Consider the following 13,412-nt stretch of genomic DNA (forward strand, 5'->3'; position numbering starts at 1 on the left):
TCCCGCTGTGTGAGAGGCAGGCTAATCAGCCCACCCAGTTGTTAGCAGAGGAGAACCAGAGCAATACATATCCTAATACACACACACACACTTAAATATGAGTCACACACACCCAGCTTGATGAACAACCATCAGCCAATGTCCACCAACGGAGGAGGAGATGAATGGCAGCCAGGATATTGTATGGTACTTTTTAAATACACACACACACACACACACACACATACACACACAGCTTACCATGAGCGTCACGGTAGTAGGCGTGTGTAATGCTGCGGAACCTTTCTTGCCCAGCAGTGTCCCAGATCTGAAGAGGACATATGACATCATCAATCTCCCACTCTATAATGACTGTTCTTTTTACTATCATTCTTCTTTTTATTCGGTTTACTCACATGATTTCTCAATTTACAATACGTTTGCCAATCGGTTGTGCAGCCAGACTTATTTGCTATTAATTTTGCCTCATCCCCTCTCAAAAATAAAAATTGTCAATTACTCATCAATCCACAGGGATTTAACAGTTTTTACAGTCATTTTCTTAATGGGTGCATGCTTATTAGTAACTGGAATAAGCAATTTCATAAATGTGTCAAGTGCAGTGTCTGTTTGTTCCTCATTACACACCACAGATCAACATATATTCTTTACATCAACATCATAGGAATCACTACAAAACGTATTGTATGACCTCTTATACACAATATTAGGCCCAGCCTTTGGAACTTTGGTTTTCCTAGATATGGCTACTATATTGTGATCACTACATCCAATGAATTTGGATACTGCTTTCAAACAAATCTCTGCAGCATTATTATAGATATGATCAATACATGATGATGATTTAAGTCCTGTACTGTTTGTAACCAACCTGGTAGGTTGACTGATAACCTGAACCAGGTTGCAGGCACTGGTTACAGTTTGAAGCTTTCTCTTGAGTGGGCAGCCTGATGAAAGCCAGTCAATATTTAAATCACCCAGAAAGTATACCTCTCTATTGATATCACATACATTATCAAGCATTTGACACATGTTATCCAGATACTGCATGTTAGCACTTGGTGGTCTATAGCAGCTTCCCACCAGAATTGGCTTTAGGTGAGGCAGATGAACCTGTAGCCGTATAACTGCAACAGTATTTAACATGAGATCCTCTCTAATCTTCACAGGAATGTGGTTCTGAATGTAAACAGCAACACCTCCACCATTGGCATTTCTATATTTTCTGTAAATGTTATAACCTTGTATTGCTACCACTGTATCATCAAATGTATTATCTAAGTGAGTTTCAGAGATCAGGGGAGATTCAGAGGTCAGAATATGAATGTCATCTGTTACTAGGAATTGGTTTCATGAACCTTGTTTCTTAAGCTACATACAGTGGGGGAAAAAAGTATTTAGTCAGCCACCAATTGTGCAAGTTCTCCCACTTAAAAAGATGAGAGAGGCCTGTAATTTTCATCATAGGTACACGTCAACTATGACAGACAAAATGAGAAAAAAGAATCCAGAAAATCACATTGTAGGATTTTTAATGAATTTATTTGCAAATTATGGTGGAAAACAAGTATTTGGTCACCTACAAACAAGCAAGATTTCTGGCTCTCACAGACCTGTAACTTCTTCTTTAAGAGGCTCCTCTGTCCTCCACTCGTTACCTGTATTAATGGCACCTGTTTGAACTTGTTATCAGTATAAAAGACACCTGTCCACAACCTCAAACAGTCACACTCCAAACTCCACTATGGCCAAGACCAAAGACAAAACTCTGCGTCACAATGGGAGGGATTAGCTGAGCTGGGCTTGGGTCATTGCTAAGTCATGGTCTCAACGCAGTCTTATAATGCTGTAAAAGGATTCAGGAACCCAAATTATAAAACGTGTTTTGTTTCCAAAAGGTATCGGAATTGTCAACAAAAGTTATACCCATTGAGCTGCAATAATCACATAGCCAGTTGTGAAGAGCAAGAATCCTGCTAAAGCATTCAATGCCACAATTCAGAGAGGGCACAGGGCCAGATATTATGGGTTTTTTGATAGCGTCTAGCAGAGAGTCAATCAGCTCTTTAAAATCCAGTTCCAACTGTTCAGAGCTGCCCTTCATAATGTCATTAAAACCCACATGGACTACGATAGAATCGATTTCCATGTCCTGACGGAGTACATTCGGGAGCAGCTTAGTAATGTAATTTACTCGAGCTCCGGGATAGGACATTGTTTTGCACCAGGAACGGTTACATTTCTTACCATGGAACTGTCCAAAATCACAGCTGGCGAGAAGGATGAGAAAATCCGCCCACTTCCACGCTTCACAGGATGCAGGCCTCCGACAGATGGAGAATCCCTGCTCGATCCAGAGCAGGGACGGAAGGTTGCCGACGTTGACTTCGAAATCGTAGTAGTAGGCACTGTGGCCGCAGACACAGGCACCCCCAGCAACAAAGGTGCAGGAAGATCAGGCTCCAGGACGGCAAAACTATTCGTTGTTTAATCCTCTCCGGGCCTTTCGTTGGGAGTGTAGACTGCTTTGCGGGAGGTCGCTGTCTTCAGCTTCCACGGCTCGTGACATGCGACCATCGTTGATTGCCTTTCTCCTCATGCTGTGCTCCTTCGACGGAGCTATCAGATGGGGGAGCTCCGGTCAACACCGGCCAGTCGGATAATGACAAACGACAAGGCGGAGATGCATTCAACAAGCGCGAACGCCGTCCAGCCACTGGCGTAGAAAATGTTAACATTCCACTCTGCATTTTCCCCAGTTTCTTACGTAGGCTGGTGACCTGCGTGATCAAGGAAGCCACCTCAAGCCTATAATCCTCGGCAAGTAAACAATTGCCACATTGGAACTCTGAGTGATCCGGTTTGTCCCGAAACAAAGCGTAATAGATACAGCTCCTACAGCACTGGAACCGTTCATTTAGTTCTCCAGACTAAGAGGGCTCCATTGCAAAACTCATCTGGTACCAACTTTGTTAGCTTGATGGCTAGCAGCTTAGCGTTGTGCCTAAGAACAGCCCTTATCCGTGGTATATTGGCCATATACCACACCCCCTTGTGCCTTATTGCTTAAATAATCCTAATGGGTATGTCCCAAATGGCACCCTATTTCCTTCATAGTGCACTACTTTTGAACAAAACCCTATGGGCCTTAAAAGTAGTGCACTAAATATGGAATAGGGTGCCATTTGGGAAGATATCTTTAGGGTGGCACACAGCAGGGCTAATCAACTGATAGAGATAAACAATGGACTTCATTAAAACCTAATTTGAGCTGATGTCATCCTATATCTGACTGTCTGGGGGTGGAGAGGTGAGGTAAACCGTGGAACAACAGAGTAATGGCTATCCCTGACATAGATCTGGCATACACACACACACACAAGCACACAGAGAGACACACACACAAACAGATACAGAGAGACAGACTGTAAAGGGGTTGCTGTGAATTTGACAGTAACATACAGGCAGCTCAGTTGCAACTAAAATGCTGTATTTCATATTACAGTGCACCTGCTGTAATATAAATATGGTATCAAAGCAAGGACTGTGTAATGACACAGTACAATACCGTAAGATTGACCATATTATACCATAAAAAAGTAAATGCTACCGTAATCTGAATGAATGAATGGATGGATGAATTCATAATAATAATATGCCATTTAGCAGACGCTTTTATCCAAAGCGACTTACAGTCATGTGCGCATACATTTTTACGTATGGGTGGTCCCGGGGATCGAACCCACTACCCTGGCGTTACAAGCGCCATGCTCTACCAATTGAGCTACAGAGGACCACATTGAGGGGAGGGGTGTGTATTTTACTGTACTTTACTGTATTTATAAGGAATTGGTGAAAGCAGGTTGGCTGCTAGGTAAAGTGTCTTCAAATTACAGAATATTAATGAATATTTGGAGTTTTTTATCACTTGCACTCTAGAGGCCTAATCATAGGCTTCCAAACTGGCGGCAACTACAGGGCAAAACAGACAAGGCAAAATGCTCTACCATTTAAGGTTTAAGACTTGCTGTCACTCCAATCTGACCCCGACACATTTTAAATTGATGGGGCACTATAACCACAAAGGAGTCAAATTGATACAGCGTTCTCACTTAAGGGGGCCACAAATATAGCCTCTTACAAGGCATGCCCAAAAATATGTTAATGAGCCAGAAACAACAATACCATGCACCCACTAATGGTCAAAAGGTTTTTGGCTCTCCAAAGATATGGTATGGTACTGTATTCTGTGGGGTGGAATTACAGTACCATTCAAAATACAGCAATTCTTCTTTCCCCACCCACAACAGTTTCCCACAATGCACCAAAATGTACAGTATGCTGCAGTAAAACATTTCAGAGTATTTTATTGTTGATAATACCCAAAATTACCATATAAATTATAGTTTTCCGTTACAGTGTGAACAGACAGGCAAACGCATGCATGTACGTATGCACGCATGGACACACACACAAACAAACAGAAAGACACAGAGAAAGACACACACACTATTCAATAATTACATTAAAATGAAAATAAATTAAAAAGCAATAAAATCCAAAAAGCAATTTGTCTTACCTGCAGCTTGACCTTCAGCGCATCAATGTTCAACACTTTGTTCTGAAAGACAAAGGACAGAAACATAATTTGTTTTAAACAGAAAAACTGAACAGAATGTTCTGTTTCAGGTGGTGCTATTGGCAAAACATGACAAAGAAGGAAGACATTTTCATTATTGTTGAAAGAAAGTGATGTTCGTATAGCACAGTATGAAGATGGTTGCTTGATGACAATGCATTATGAAGTGAAGAATCTACCTCCAACTGTACACTTGATGTAGTGTGATTTACATGTTCAGGGTTTGTAAGTGTGTTTCCACTAGGTTGACTGTGATCGCTGCTATCAGTATAACTGTACTGTCTGGGTCCTTACGGCTCACACTGCTAAGTGGTTGTTACACAGTGTTTCATCACCTTAGCCCTCACCAGTGTTGCCAACTAATTTTCAGGGGAAGTTGCAAGAGGCAGGTCGATTTGTTGCTAAAAGTTGCTAAATGACGTTGTGATGTCATTGCGTGATGACGTCATTACGGAATAACGTAAAACTGCGTCATTACATAGAAGACACAACAATGTTACTCAAATTGACTGGCCATCTCGGTGACAAATATGATTTGACATTTGTTAATTTAGATTTGTTTATTTATTATCACATATTTTTATTTGTAAAAGTAATATAAACACAACACATTTTATATGATCAGATATTTTTATTTTTAGAATTATTGAACAATTACACATTACACATTATTGAAAAATTATGTTGCACCAACTATTAACTCATCTTATACATTGAACAAAAATATAAATGCAACATCCAACAATTTCAAAGATTTTACTGAGTTACAGTTCATATAAGGAAATCATTCATTGGAATAAATTCAATAGGCCCTAATCTATGGATTTCACATGACTGGGAATACAGATATGCATCTGTTTTTCACAGATACTTTGGGTCGTGGATCAGAAAACCAGTCAGTATCTGGTGTGACCACCATTTGCCTCATGCAGCGCGACACATCTCCTTCGCATAGAGTTGAACAGGCTGTTTATAGTGGCCTGTGGAATGTTGTCCCGCTCATCTTCAATGGCAGTGCGAAGTTGCTGGATATTGGCGGGAACTTGAACACACTGTCGTACACATTGATCCAGAGCATCCCAAACATGCTCAATGGGTGACGTCTGATGATTATGCAGGCCATGGAAGAACTGGGACATTTTCAGCTTCCAGGAATTGTGTACAGATCCTTGCGACATGGGGCCGTGCGTTATCATGCTGAAATATGAAGTGATGGCAGAAGATAAATTGCACAACAATGGGCCTTAGGATCTTGTCACGGTATCTCTGTGCATTCAAATTGCCATTGATAAAATGCAATTGTGTTCGTTGTCCGTAGTTTATGCCTGCCCATACCATAACCCCACCACCACCATGGGGCACTCTGTTCACAACGTTGACATCAGCAATCCGCTCGACCACACTTGCCTGTACAGTTCAAACCGTGATTCAACCGTGAAGAGCACTCTTCTCCAGCATGCCAGTGGCCATTGAAGGTGAGCATTTAGCCACTTAAGTCGGTTACGATGCCGAACTCCAGTCAGGTCAAGACCCTGGTGAGGATGACGAGCACGCAGATGAGCTTCCCTGAGACGGTTTCTGACAGTTTGTGCAGAAATTCTTTGGTTGTGAAAACCCACAGTTTCATCAATTGTCCAGGTGGCTGGTCTCAGACCATCCAGCAGGTGAAGAAGCCGGATGTGGAGGTCCTAGGCTGGCGTGGTTACATGTGGTCTGCTTTGTGAGGCCGGTTGGACGTACTGCCAAATTCTCTAAAACGACATTGGAGGTGGCTTATGGTTGAGAAATGAACATCCCATTCTCTGGCAACAGCTCTGGTGGACATTCCTGCAGACAGCATGCCAATAGCGCGCTTCCTCAAAACTGCACATTTTAGAGTGGCCTTTTATTGTCTCCAGCACAAGGTGCACCTGTGTAATAATCATACGCTTTAATCAGCTTCTTGATATGCTACACTTATCAGGTGGATGGATTATCTTGGCAAATGAGAAATGCTCACTAACAGGGATGTAAACAAATTGGAACATTTTATTTCAGCTCATGAAACATAGGACCAACACTTCACATGTTGCGTTTATATTTTTGTTCATTATAAATAACATATATTTTTCTAAACTATTCCAATCTGTTACTTGATGCACCCGTTACTGAAATTGTTGTTCCAGTTGAGATATTTAAGGTAGTCACATATCTTAATCTTCCCAACCCTGGCAGTTATTCTGAATGCAGGGTGTGGGTGAATAAAAAATTCAAAATGTTAGATAATGTGATTTGCAGGCCTGATGTGGCCTGTAAACTATGAGTTTCAGGCCACTGTATTAGGGTAAAACTAGGCCCTCTAAAGAAGGACTTATGAAATATGTATTGTATTATCTTAAATAATTTAATTTGAATGACAACATATTCACATATGCTCTCACTTGATGAAGGCCACAGGACTGAAAATGAATCTAACAACCATGTCTCTGTCACTAGTAAACACAGTCATGGGTGGTACTGGTACTTGAAAGGCACTGGAAAATATGCAAATAAGGCATAAATCCCTACAGTAGGGCTATTTAATTCTGGTCCTGGAAGGCCAAAACATTTTTGGTTTTAGATTTTTGTATGGCTCTTCAAAGGACCATACCATTTATGGTTCTTCAGTGACCCTAAAATGGTTCCCCTATGGCAGGGTTACCCAACTGGCGGCCCGCGTTGTTGGACATAAACGACTGTAAAAACACCAGAAAATCCACTCCAAGTGATTTTAATTTGGGAAATCTATTTCCAAGTATTCCCACGCATAATAGAGAGACGTGTTCGTATACAAATGTGTTACAGGAGGGGGTCGCAGTTCCGCAGCAACCCACTAGGTGTCATCCTCCGACAACCTTAGGCACCTCCTCACTCACAGTCGGGACAAATCATCATCCTATTGGTGTCACCTGTGTCTATCGGTTCACCTGTGTATTTATGACCTCACTTCCATATGTTCCCTTGCTCAGTTTTCTCTGCTAGTTTCTCTATGTCCAGCAGTACTACTCAATGTACAGGTACTTGAGAAGTGTTCTCCCTGTTTTGTTATTTGTTTCAGACTTTGGTAGTATTTCGTATTTTGGCTGTCAGCTGGTTTTTGGAGACTTATTTGCTCCGCCTTTCTTTTATTGTGATAAGTCCGTTATTTTGTATTTTGACACCGGGACCACCAGTAAAGATCCTTGTTTCACCATCTCTGCCTACTGCCTACTGTATATCCTGCACCGCACCTGGGTCACACCTCACCACAACCCTTACAGAAAACTGAGCCAATATGGTCCCAGCGGAGGCAGCACAGTATCAGAGCGCATTGGCAACACAGGGAGCTATGCTGAACCATTATACCCTGATGAAGACAGCTTGTCTGTTGAAATGTTGGTTATTAGGTTATTAAATTATTGCATCTGAGCTCCTAGAGTGTGGCTCTCCTTTTCTTTTTCAAGCTATGCTGAACCAACATGACCGCAGCCTGCAGCAGATCCCCGAGAATCTCCGCCAGCTGACGCTCGGCGTGCATAGCCGGGTGGACACCCGACCAGCCCCGGCAGCCTGCAGAGCGGAAGCCGCGGCAGCGGCATCTCCAGTCTCGCCTGCGACATCGTGGAAACCCCGCCTACCACCTCCAGAGAGGTATGACGGACGTCCAGAGGGCGTACAGACGGCTCACCATCTCATACTGTCCGGGGTCGAAGAACACCAAGCCTGATGCGCTCTCCCCGCCAGTTCGACCCCGTGGACCTGGTGGAGAGGGACGAACCCATTGTCCCCAACGCCCTGATTGCTGCCCCAGTTTCATTGGGAATTGATAGGCTGGTCAGAGCAGCGCTACAGCGGGAGCCCGATCTGGGCGAAGGTCCATCGGGGAGGATGTACGTACCCAAGGCTGCGTGCTCACGACTGCTTCAGTGGGCGCATGCGTCCGACCTCACCTGCCATCCGGGGGGTGCCAGGACGTTGGAGTTCCTGCGTAGGAGGTTCTGGTGGCCATCTGCTGAGGGGGATACGCACGCTTCGTGGCTGCTTGCCCGGTGTCGCGCGCACGAAGAGCTCACGTCAGCCCACGGCAGAGCTACTCCGACCCCTGCCTATCCCCAAGCGCCCCTGGTCCCACATCTCGCTGGATTTCATTTCCTCCCTACCCCCCTCTGATGGATACACAGTCATCCTGGTCGTTGTGGACCGGATCTCGAAGGCTGCCCACTTCATTCCCCTTCCCAAACTCCCGTCAGCCCGGGAGACGGCTAAGTTGGTGTTGCAGCACGATTTCCGGGTCCATGGCCTTCCCCAAGATGTGGTGTCAGATCGGGGCCCTCAGTTTGCCTCCAGGTTCTGGAAGGTGTCCGCAACCTGCCTCGGCGCATCCGTCAGCTTGTCTTCCGGCTTCCATCCCCAGTCGAACGGGCAGACGGAGCGCGTCAACCAGGATCTTGAGTGGGTGCTGAGGTGCTACTCCTCCAGCAACCCAGCTACATGGAGTCAGCGACTGGCATGGGTGGAGTACGCCCACAACACCCTTCTTTTCTCGTCCACTGGCCTGTCCCCCTTCCAGTGCCAATATGGGTACCAACCCCCACTATTCCCCAAGCAAGATGAGGAGGCGGCGGTCCCGTTGGTCCAGCCCCACATCAGTCGCTGTCGCCGCACCTGGAGGCAGGTACGGGCAGCACTTAAGCGGGCCTCGGTCAGGTCTCAACATCAGGCCAACAGCAGACGTCGCCCGGCCCCAGTCTTTCGCCCGGGATAGAGGGTGTGGCTCTCCACTTGGGATCTTCCCCTCTGCGTGGAGTCCAGGAAGCTGTCCCCCTGGTTCGTCAGGCCATTCAGAGTGGTCCGGCGAATCAACCCAGTGACCTACCGCCTGCAACTTCCCCCCACCATGCGGGTGTATCCCACATTCCATGTGTCCCTCCTCAAGCCTCCTCGTCCTGTTCCCCCGCTGCGCCTCGTCGGAGGGTAGCCGGCTTTTACTGTGGACCGGATCCTGGACTGGTGGGGAGGGGTCTCAAATTTCTGGGACTGGGAGGATAATGGGCCGGAGGAGCGGTCCTGGGTGCCCAGGAGGGACATTCTGGACCCAGGGCTGATAACAACATTCCGTCGCCTCCACATGGAGGCGCAGAGGTCAACGGCTGGGGCCGTTCATCGGGGGAGGGGGCACTGTTACAGGAGGGGGTCGCAGTTCCGGAGCGACCCACTAGGTGTCATCCTCCGACAACCTTAGGCACCTCCTCACTCACAGTCGGGACTAATCATCATCCTATTGGTGTCACCTGTGTCTATCGTTTCACCTACGTATTTATGCCGTCACTTCCATGTGTTCCCTTGCCCAGTTTTCTCTGCTAGTTTCTCTATGTCCAGCAGTACTACTCAGTGTCTGATCGGCGATCTATGAACAGGTACTTGAGAAGTGTTCTCCCTGTTTCGTTATTTGTTTCAGTCTTAGGTAGTATTTCGTATTTTGGCTGTCAGACGCTTTTTGGAGACTTATTTGCTCCGCCTTTCTTTTATCGTGATAAGTCCGTTATTTTGTATTTTGGCTTCGGGACCACCAGTAAAGATCCTTGTTTCACGATCTCTGCCTACTGCCTACTGTATATCCTGCACCGCACCTGGGTCACACCTCACCCCAACCCTTACACAAATGTAAGCAAGGTTTGAAAATGATTATGTTTTAGTCAAATATTATATCTGTTTGGGATTCTTGCGGTCAATATGCAGTCTACAAATTATTTGTAATTGTGTTCCGGCACCCTGACCATCCGCTCAAGAAACAATCAGCCTCCGGCTGAATCTAGTTGATGATTCCTGCCCTATGGCATCGCTCTTGAGAACCTTATTTGGTCCCAACTTGCACGTTTATGGTTAAGAGTGTAGCAGACAGAAAGACAGATAGACAGTCACACCTCAGTGGCCTGGTGTTGATGTTACTGCTCTGCTGTTAAACTGTCTCAATGGGGATATGACTGTATTACTGCTAATGGGACTCTTTGGAGCAACTATTTCACAGCACACACTGAGCTGACGCTAGCTGTGAATGATTGTTAGCCAGGCCGTCAATTTGCAGTTTGAAGGTTAACTGTAAATCAATTAGAAACGGCGTGAGACAGAGAAATGCTATTACTAATTTTGTTCTGTTTGCGCGAATGGCAACATGGAAACAAAGTGAGAAAAAAAAAGAAAGCTGACTGGATTCTTCTGGAATCCCATTTAGGTAGGACCTTGATGGAGGAGTGGAGAAGTATGGAAGGGCGAGATTTAGAGAGGCAGTCTGAGAGCTGGTCAATGGCATACTGGAACCAACAACAGCAGGGTTGCCACCACCAATTTGAACATGTGTTTTCTGCATGAGTGAGGAGAAGAGTGTGATGGAGGGAAGAAGAGAGAGATGGAAGGGATGAGAGACAGGGATGGGCAAACACAATAAAGCGGATGGAGAATGATGTTGTTATGTCAGACCGGTCTAACAGCAAGAACATAAGTCCTCCTGGGTGACCTTGGGTTCCTTCTGTGTGGTCCTTCTGCGGTCAATTACAGTGTTGAAGAACAAGAAGAGGAGTAACGTCTGGTCAACTAACAAGAACTGTCTGAATGAAAGTCCAAACTGTAAAATATACTGTAGAGTAGTTTATTTTCTAAGGACAAGCCGAACCAAAAAGATGGGAAAAGTTAAGACAGAGTTGTGACTTTCTGCTCAGAAGGTGTTGGTGCAAGGTGCTGCTACATGTTGAGGTGTGAGGTGTTGTTGTCTTGAATGTTGTCGCCCTCTTGCTGTCCTTGGCCTCTTTTTTTGCTCCTGTTTTAAAATAAAACTTTTTTCTTCGGTTTTGACACAAGGACTTTGCAGCCTCTGTAAAAAATTAAAGCCTTGACTGTGGCAAGCTGGCCGTGCAGAGAGAGGATAGAACTATAAAGAACCATCATTTGAACCAGAGTCAGGGGAGAGAAGGGGAAAAGAGAGAGAGCGGGAGAGAGAACCACCAGCAGAGCCAGAAGATATCTATGTCAGCATAACATTCTAAAGTCAAACAGCAAACACACTCCCTGTTCTTGCCATTACAAACAAACGCAATTAGATACATAAAGCCTGCCAAAACTACCACTCCTCATTGCCAATGCATTTCATACATATTGCATGGAACAGGGTGCTTTGATGCAGTAGACTTGCCATATGCAATGTGCATTTGCTCTGTATAAATATAAAACTATTAACATATGCTCCAGTATATTTCCCAAGGATGACACAAAATAGGCACGCCCAGGAGATCAAGCTCCTCACTACCTGCGAGTGAAATTAAATGCACATATTTTATAAGCTTCAGAGAAGCTAGACTAGAACGATGACTGCAATAATGCTGCCTCTCTGTTGACGTTGTGGAGAGCACAGAAGGTTGCAGTGACCCCTTCAGTAACAGCTAGTGGCTGTTTAAGTTTGGTGGAGGACGTGACAGAAACCCCACTTCTGACAGTGTAGTTCATATTTCATGCTTTATATCGACTTATCATAATAATATTGGTTATTGCACATGACTATCCTAGATTAGAGTAGTCCTAGCAACCCTGTCTGTGAGGGCTACTGACTTGAAGCCTGATGAGCGATGACCATACTGTGGACTCACACCATCAGAGGGTAACAGAGAGCTTTAGACAGAGTGGGTGAGTGGGAGGGCAGGCATGTGTCATACTGGTGATTCACACACACTGGACTGAACATGGGTCCCATATTAATAAAGCCATACAGCATGCTGTATATTCACAGATAGTCAATAGTCACTCTAGACCACGGCGGGATAGAACATTATGTGTGTGTGTGTGTGTGGCATGTGTGTTTATCACGCGCACACGTGTGTGTGCTTGCATGTGCATGTGTGGTCTAGAATCTACCTGTCACATCCAGTCTAGTTACAAATGGCCTTCTAGGCAGAGGAGACACAGATAGGGGGACCTCTCCTTTCACCAACCCTGTTACATATTCATCCTCTTCCAGCCAAGGCACATTTATCAACCTGGTGACATTATGAAAGCAGGTGGCATCCCTCACAAACTGAAGGAAATTAAGGAACAACTTCTAAGAAGTGGAAGACCAATTTATTTCCTTCCTTGTGAGGAGGAAGAAGCTCTTATTCTCTCTCTCATTCTTTCTCATTGTGATGTAATGGGGAGAGGCCAGGACCTCTCTTCTTTAATCTTATCATATTCTCTGTCTCTGTCGCGCTGTGTCGTTCCCACTCTTTCTTGCTCTCTCTCTCTTTCTCTCTGTCTCGTTCTCTCTCTCTCTGCCATTCTCTCTCTCATCACTTTTTCTCTCACTCTCATTCTATCGCTCTCCTCTTTCTCTCTCTCCATGCTGTCATTAGTATTAGTGATGGAGATTGTGTCACTGTTATTTGCTCAAACTCAGTGAGACTTCTGTCCCTGGCAGCATCCCACAATGCATGTGTATCCTGAAAGTCGGATGCCTCTGCATTCCTCAGGTGTGAGTGAGAGCACCTGTTGTCCCTAGTCAAAATATCCGATAGGATTAGTGATTTTTCCAATAGAATCCTATAGGATTCTCACAATCCCTTAGGATTTTGTTTCACCTCTATCAGAATCCTATCGGAATCCTATTGGACTACTTTTTTCCTATTGGAAATCAAAAGTAATCCTATTGGATCTTATAGGATTCTCGCAACCTTATAGGATTTTATGTAAACTTTATCATAATCCTATTGGACTACTTTTTTCCTATTGGAAATCAAAAGTAATCCAATTGGAG

General features: G+C 44.8%; 1 protein-coding gene across 2 annotated transcripts in view; it reads right to left on the reverse strand.

Moving 5' to 3' along the window:
• LOC121586490 (ras-related protein Rab-26-like) overlaps nt 1-13,412 on the reverse strand; it is an 84,614-nt gene that overhangs the window by 46,119 nt on the left and 25,083 nt on the right. For both annotated transcript variants that reach the window (XM_041903207.2, XM_041903215.2), the window contains exons 3-4: nt 4,580-4,621; nt 241-307 (exon numbers count right to left, since the gene is read on the reverse strand). In XM_041903207.2, the coding sequence (XP_041759141.1) occupies nt 241-307; nt 4,580-4,621 (109 nt within the window). The remainder of the gene's footprint in view (nt 1-240; nt 308-4,579; nt 4,622-13,412) is intronic.

This window comes from Coregonus clupeaformis, chromosome 2 (genome assembly GCF_020615455.1).
Source record: "Coregonus clupeaformis isolate EN_2021a chromosome 2, ASM2061545v1, whole genome shotgun sequence".
NCBI classification, from domain to species: Eukaryota; Metazoa; Chordata; class Actinopteri; order Salmoniformes; family Salmonidae; genus Coregonus; species Coregonus clupeaformis.